At 42.6% G+C, this 8,301-nt stretch overlaps 1 protein-coding gene across 1 annotated transcript; it reads left to right on the top strand.

The window, feature by feature from the left end:
- The first annotated feature begins 5,724 nt into the window (after positions 1-5,724).
- LOC138302022 (olfactory receptor 6F1-like) lies at positions 5,725-6,734 on the top strand. Its single transcript, XM_069242440.1, has one exon. The coding sequence runs from the start codon at positions 5,731-5,733 to the stop codon at positions 6,670-6,672; it is 942 nt and encodes a 313-aa protein (XP_069098541.1). The 5' UTR covers positions 5,725-5,730; the 3' UTR covers positions 6,673-6,734.
- Positions 6,735-8,301: the final 1,567 nt, after the last annotated feature.

Here is an 8,301-nt window from a genome sequence, read left to right as displayed (position 1 = left end):
GGATGTTGTTTGTGTGTGTGGCAGTGTGTCTTGTGGTGCTTTTGTGCGCTCCGTTTGTCTGTTGAGGTGGATGTTTACAGATCTGTTTGTGTGCTTTGGGTAGGTAGGAGAATGGGGGATTTGGAGTGGGAAGAGGGAGGTGGAGGAGGACGGGAGGTGGAGTGTGACTGGCTGCCATCCTTGTGGAGGCCAGAGCCTGAAAAGATCTCTGTAGGCCATCAACTGCACCATGAATACCTTCCAGGAATGTGTTTCTTTGTTGCAGTTGGGTTGCCAGTCCCTGGATGGCATTCACAAAGACTGACTGACACCCACAGAGTGACTTCTCAGGAAGTCAATAGCCTCCTCACTGAGGGCAGCAGAGGTAACAGAGGCTGGGTTGGAGGTGCATGCGGTGAAGGAGATGCCCACCCTCTTGGGTGAGTGGGCATGGCCATCTGGGTGGACAGCAACAGGCAGAGTGGTGATAGAATGCGGTGGCGGACAAAGATGGTGCTGGGGAATGCCCTGATGGGTCCGCCACAACTAGGGAGTTGCCACTGGAAGAGGAATCCGAGGAAATGATGATGATGATGCAGATCCGGACTCCCCCATGGCACTATCCTCACCCTCCAGGCTACTGGGTTCTTCCATGTCAGTTGTCTCTTGACCCGAGGTCTTATAGCGAGATACATCCCCACTTGGCTCAGCCCTGTCTCCTCTGCTTTTCTGGCTGATGCTGCAAGGTCAAACAGGTATATGGTAATCACATGTCCATGATAACACCTGAACCACAACTCAAATTGACTAACAATACCATCAGTTCTAGTATGCCCCAGCAAAACTACTCATCTAAGTGGTGCATACATGTGCCATGACATATGCATGCATGCCATATGGATTTACTACAGTGGTCCAGAGTAAAATCAGGACCTCAGACAAATACAATTGCATGGGTGAAGTCTTGGAACCACACTAACCATACAACAACTAGGAGTCCTCTTCATCCCAAAAGCTGTCCCACATGTAGCAGACCTCAGTCAACTAATGGCAAACAACATGTTCCCATTGTAAATTCCAGTCCCACATATCCTACACAAGGTCATCCACACATCTATTTGGGACATACATAATGAACCAACAATTAGAAAGGAGGCCTTGAAATCCTGCTATATGGATCCCAAATGTTCTATATCCTGGAGTATGTGACATGGAAATAGCCATGTTACACAGGAAACATTTCAACAATGTATACTTCACTAAGTGACATCTGTCACAATAGATTGAAGAAGGTAGTATCAATGTAGCTCAGATAGGTCTCATATGTGGCATCGAAAGGAACACTGTTGACGTCAGGTTCAATTTTGTCATAGAAAAATGTTCCCAGAATAAACAAAACAACAAATTAGCAAAACCCAGGATGGCCACCACTAATGCCTGACACGCATTACAATATAGACATCTATCCTTTGCATGCTAGAGAGACACAGAACTTTAAAAGAATATTAGAAGGCCCTCATCCTGTTGCCCAATGAGCACCAACATCACTAACCACATATTGGACATCCCAATTCTGGTGTCTCTCGGTGAATGAATGTCTGTACCCAAACACATGTGATGCCAACATCACTGCAACTCACTCCATTATGCATGCCAACAGTCAGGACACACTCCTCAACCATTACACAGGTGCAGTGCACTTTTCCATATGATTCAACATCAAGGGCATTGATGAACACAAAGTGGTTCCACAGTCTGGGCCTACCTGTCATCTCCCTCATAGCTACTGCAGTTCTGCATGTCAAACGACATACTATGACGCATGAAGGTATATATCAAACAATGAACAATGGTGACACACTCCTGTCTGTGGCACCATATGAAACGGACACCCATTGTAGATTTATTATACACTAACAGTTTCCTATGTACATGTATGTGTGAAAATACAGACATCATCCCATCAACATAGGTAGAACATGCATGAACTACAGCATAGAAATGTTTCTGAAAGGGACACATGCTGACATATAGGCACAAGGAATGTTAGCAACAGTGATGGCACAACATTCATGTCAATAGACACTCCCTACTTGCCAAGGGAAAGTATTTTGCTGCAGCTGCAAACAAATAGCTGTGTAAGCCATGTCACGTGTATGATGGACACCTATACATCACACACTGCAGTGAGGCACCAGCACGCATCATACACTGAAGATAACTAGCTCCTGGGTGACTGATGTCTACATACACATATTACCAGACAAATGGCAGAGTACAGTGATCCACAACCTACTTACCTTTGGCCTGTAACATATAGTAAGAGTCATCTGGTGGATAGACGTTACACCCACTGGAACAACAATCAGTAAATGAATGATCACTGTACACATCCATTAGTGGTCCCTGATGAGTAAATGGTCTGAGGATTCCCCTCAGTTCCAAAAGGCAAGGCACACCAGTTTGGTACACGTGACATGCCAACACAATCTCTTATTTACTATGTGGCACATGGCTTGTCCCTCATTGTCAGGGGGAGCAGTTAGTATCTCACTCAATCACCCGGCGATGTGACAGGCAAGAATTTACTGTGTACTCCCTCTCTTGTGGCTGCTGTGCTGCCCTCAAATGCCTATCCAGCTCTGGGTAGGCCACAGCCAGAATGTGGGCCATTAGAGAAGTCATGGTCCGATGGGCACACTGCCTACATTGGGAGTACAGACCCAGCTGGGCCTCCGTGATCTTCTGGGCCCAGCATCTCAGGTACTCCCACCTTTTGCGGCAGTGGGCGCTCCGACAGCTGTGGACCACCAGGGTCCACACCTTCTTGGCTATGGCTTTCCAAATCCCTTTCTTCTGATGGCCGTTGACCTGCCTGGATACAAAACACAAGATAAGAAGTTATGTTATCAAATCCCGTAAAAAATGGCTGAGTCACATACATGTCAGTATACCAAAATGAGAACATCCCATGTGTGGCACATAAAAGTAATTGAATACAGGGCGATGACTACAAAAATGTCCCAATATGAAGCCCTACCCACCACCCAGCTCAGGCCCTGCACTGACTAGGTAAGTCAACTGAAATCTTGTGGGACATGATCTAGCAATCTGACAGAGATCAGAAACACTATGAGACACATCACACCTATGTGGCTTCTGGAAGGGTAACTCCTCAGCCATGAATGCATCCAAAGACTCAAAATCTGTGAGAATGATCCTTCACATGCAGCCCCTTCAGGCTTCTGCCAGGGTACAAACTCTAACATCACACATTGGTAACAATGAAGTGATTGGCATGGTAGGCACAGGCAGAGGCTAGCCTATCCATATGTGGACATGTGCAAATACAGAAGCAGACCCATGCCACTTCAGGTTGTGTGGTTCTGTGTGTCTCATTATCAACACAGAACACACATACATAGATTACCATCAGAAAAACATAGGCATGAATTACACATTTTATGCAATTTGACCAGACAACCGAGTCACACATCATGGGTTATCATTAAACAACACACAGTTTGCACTATGCAATGTCAGAAATGCAAAGAGCCTACACAGGACACATGTGACCTGTATGAAAGTGACAACAGGGCTGTGGGATCAAGGGGTCTGTCAAGGCTCTGAAACACACATTGACAGAAACGCCTAGTTCACAACAGTCACAGATCATCAGCTCTTCCCTAATACCATGTGCATTCTTATCAGAGGATAGCACCTCAATACACATTAGCACTGAGGCAAGATTTGGCCTCATGACATGATATGCTGGGATACAGAGAGTGGACACAGTGCTACAGTTATATAGCAAAAGTGATTCAACACAAGTACAGGCTTGGACAAATACAGTGAGATACCTTTGACAGGCCCCAGTCTCCACAGGCTGAGCAGACAGACCTATATGAAACTCCATTCCCAACACTTCCATGCTTGACAGTACATCATGTAGCCAACAGCCAATTGGCATGTGCTGTTTTTGTGCCAACCTGAGGGGCAGAGTAAGTCAATATATGCCTTCCAAACAGCAATTTCGCAAGGGCTGATGTGGTTTGAAATGTCTGTGGCACCATATACATAGATCACATTACACACAACTGACACATACAACATGTATGCTCTGATCATGCTGGCATTCAAATACATTTGCCCTCACATTGATGACATCCATGAGGTAATGTCTGGGGATAGCTTTTATGTCACCTCACACCTGGAAGTGGCATTATTGCTCCCAGAGGTGGTACACAGCAGCTCAGGAAGTGGAGGTCTTGCTGGCAGCAGTGTCAAAAGTCAAGTGAGGGATTTTGCAGAACATGGCGGTCACATCTGCTATGTACGCGGTCGTTACCACAGGCAGACCAAGCCATTGGCCTGCAACCCCCATTGGCAGCAATGTCAGCCTATGGCTGTGTCCGTTGCGGTTACAACCTCCTACCGCCATGGCGACTTCAGCCGGTGGTCACATGTGGTTCCCAATTTCCTGTGGAGTAGGTCAGGTATCTGCCATTTTAGAGGCCTAAACTATGTTATATGACTCTGACAAATGCATCACACCTCCGAAATTGTTGGGGTTTTCATCATTAACTGCTTGTCTTTTCCTGTCATATAGCTCCTACTACTCAGACACAATTGTTGAACATTGGTAGGCATATATGTGATTTGCATTGGGGCACAGCCCTCCCCGACAAAGGTCATTTTAATGCTTCAGACATCAAGTCACATGGAGAGGCATGTTTTGTTGCACAATTTTTGATGGCTAGTTACATGATGTGAGAAAACCAGGTGGAGAGGAGGTTCTTGGGCTGAGTCTGTCCTCCTTATAGCCTATATAGCATTACTAAAAAAAGACGCAGCCAAAAAAATGCCACAGGATGGACAGGAAAAGGAAGATTTTTCAGTTGGAAAAACCATCACACACCAGGGTTACCCCTTGGTGGCATGCTTCATCATTGGGGTTCTTCCCGTTCCGCTACGGAGCAGGGCGTGCTACGACCGACAGGATATATGGGAGCACTGTTGTAGTCTCATCAATGTGAATCATAAGAGGGATGAGCGTGATGGGGTCTCTGTGAATTAAAAGTACCTGCCTCCTGCTGATTCCAATGATTTAATAGATTTCACGGTGATGGTATGATTAAAAAGGGGGTGTCGGAAGTGGGGTTTGTTATGGACCAGGAAGGGTACATAAAAAATGTAATGATGCTTTGATTATGAGGAGGCACGTCAATTTTGCCTAAAGGACGAACATGCAAGATTAGACCATTACATTGAAAAGGCTTTGCCTCTCATAAGTCATCTGTGTCAATCTGTATCGTGTTCTTCCAGAACAACAGGTGCAGGGTACACCAAATGTGAATTGAGGCACAAAACTAAGCCGGTAAGTTAGTGCTGAGAATTGGTCCAACGCACATGAATGGGATCTGGATAAACTTATTGCAGAAATAGTCTAAAGGCAGGGATAAACGCCATAGAACAATGTGATTAACATCGATACATTGATGTAGGACAAAGTAGGAGGAAGAGAGCTACGGGTAACAATTAAATCCTATCTAATGAAGCATGTAGATGTGGATTTCTTCTCCCTTCAATGGTTGAAAGCTTGATGATAGTAATGGGTTCTTCATTTTTGCTAAACTGTTGCTATTAATATATGTATTGCACAAGATATTTGCATTTGTTTCTACAGTTACCTACTCTAAGCATTTTTTTTTAATTAAAGCTACGTTTGACATTTTGCAGATAAAAAGGAAGATGGACAACTACACAGATGTTATCTATTTGCTGTTGTTGGGATTTCCCATTGGCGCTAAGCTTCAGATGTTCTTCTTCTTTGTATTCCTGTCCATCTTCGTTCTCACGCTGACAGCCAACATCGCCATCATCACCCTTGTAAAGATAGATCAACATCTTCACACACCAATGTACCTACTTCTCTCCCACCTGTCCTTCCTGGAGATTTTTTACACCTCAGCCATTGTACCAAAGTTGTTGTTTATTTTCCTCCAATACAATAGCATCTCTTTACCTGGCTGCTTAGCTCAGGCATATTTCTACTTTTCTTTGGGTTCCACTGAGTTCTTTCTTCTGGGGGTGATGGCTGTTGACCGCTACATTGCCATTTGTAACCCACTGCGCTACACTGCAATCATGAATGGGAGGGTTTGTCTTCAGGCTACTGCTACCTGCTGGTTGGTTGGTTTCCTTTCTATCTTAGTTATGGAAATTTTGGTATCTCAGCTCCACTTTTGTGGTCCCTTTGTAGTCAATCATTTTTTCTGTGATTTATCACCAGTATTAAAACTCTCATGCAGTGACACCCGCAAGTTGGAGAGTGCAGTCTTCATCATTGCTTGCTTCATAGTTCTCCCTTCCTTACTAGTGACCATAATATCCTATGTCTTTATTGTCCTCACCATCCTGAGGATTCCATCACAGAAAGGGAGACAGAAAGCCTTCTCCACCTGTTCTTCTCACTTTACTGTAGTAGTGATTTTGTATGGTACAGTGATCGTCATCTACGTAAGGCCAACTCATGCATACCCTGCAGAGATCAACAAATTCATTGGTGTCTTCAATACTGTTATCACCCCTCTTCTAAATCCATTAATTTATTGCCTGAGAAATAAAGAAGTGAAAGTAGCTGTGAGAAATCAATTAAGAAGGAAAGTGTTGAGAAACAAAAAGTCACTTTGAATTCAATGCTTTCTAGTGCTCCTGTTGGTGGTGAAGCCCATCAACTGGCCTGGATCTTTTCTCTCCTTAAAAATCATACTATCGTCATAATTATTTTCCTAGTGTGCTGAATATATTGTAATATGCGCAATATTATTCTTTCATTGGTGTTTCTTCTATTATTAAAACAGTCAAAATTCCAAAGTACAACTTAAGACTAAGGCACAGGGTATTTGGTAACATATGTTTATTGACAATCTTTTTTTAAAATTTATGTATGATGGGTTCAACCAGAAAGCTGAAATTTTACATTCTTTGTTCTACTACACATATTTTAGCAGCCCAGTTACCAGTACACTTGCCTTTAATAGCTTGGAGTGTATGCACTTAGGCACTCTGATATTGAGTTATTGGTGTACTTTCTGAGTGTGAGACATGGTATGACATGGAACTGCATTCGTCAAGCATTAGAGACAGTGAGTTACTCCCAGTGAAAGCCTACGTGATTATGGAAGTGGTGTATGCAGAACTGAGTAAGATATCCTTGGATTTCAACTACATGAATTTAGTGAAGACTCCTCTCCTCAAGGTGAACCAAGAGGGTCGTGTAAAAAAGTAAACGCTTGATCATAGCTCTTCCATGCTCTGGGACGTACTTGCCTTCCAGAAATGAAATCACACAATTACTTGGCCTCCCTACCTGGCTTTTAGTGTGTGAAGCAGCAGAGTCCCGCTATTGCACTGTTCATTCCAGTTTCTAAAACAGAGGTTTAAAAACGTATATTGTAATGATACGTACAACCACACGCTGAAGGGCATTCATTGAAATGTTTGTTGGATACATGAACTTGATGTGTCTTTATATATAAGCACAAAAAGAAACAGCTGCATTTTATGGATAGTCACCTTAAATGTAATTACTGTGGTATTCTTAAGAAATAAATCGGTCCGTCGCTATATACAAGGTGGACTCGTCTACAGCAGCTGTCCTCCTGTTATGCAGTTTACATATATTTTGAACAAATTCATAGGGAAGCATCTCAAAAAGAATTATGTGATCATCACTTCTGAAAAGAAATAAAAGCACAATCTTGGCTCTTCTTCATATTGTCACTATTTGTTTTTATGTTTTATGTATTTGTTTTTATATAATCTGAAATTCTAGATACACTGTGTATTCTTTGACATCAGATGACGTGTTTCATGGAAAACGCTTTATCAAGACTGAAAAAAGTCACTCTAATAGAATTCCATTAAATTTGCAAGCAATATTGATTCGTATATTACACTAGCTTCACAAATAATGAAAATTAAAAAAAAAAATCTTGTCTTCACTTACACCCATTTACGCTACTACGTTCTGTTCTTTTTCTTTACTCATTCCATTTTAAACAGTAGATCATAGAGTAACATTAAAATAAATGGGGCTCAACAACCCTAACTTCGTGATTCTTATTCTTCCATAGTAGTACCACCTCAAAGTGTCTGGTCAATGATATAGTTAATACAATATATCATCATTTAAAAACTATTCATGATATCACGACATCATAACTGCTTGATATTGTCTTTTAACTCGTTCTTTATACAGCTCTGCCTAGTGCCAGATAACGCATATTCAATAGTCAAATGTTATCATTTAGAGACATT

The sequence above is a fragment of the Pleurodeles waltl genome, chromosome 6, assembly GCF_031143425.1.
Source record: "Pleurodeles waltl isolate 20211129_DDA chromosome 6, aPleWal1.hap1.20221129, whole genome shotgun sequence".
NCBI lineage: Eukaryota > Metazoa > Chordata > Amphibia > Caudata > Salamandridae > Pleurodeles > Pleurodeles waltl.
This window is presented reverse-complemented; position numbering and strand designations above follow the sequence as displayed.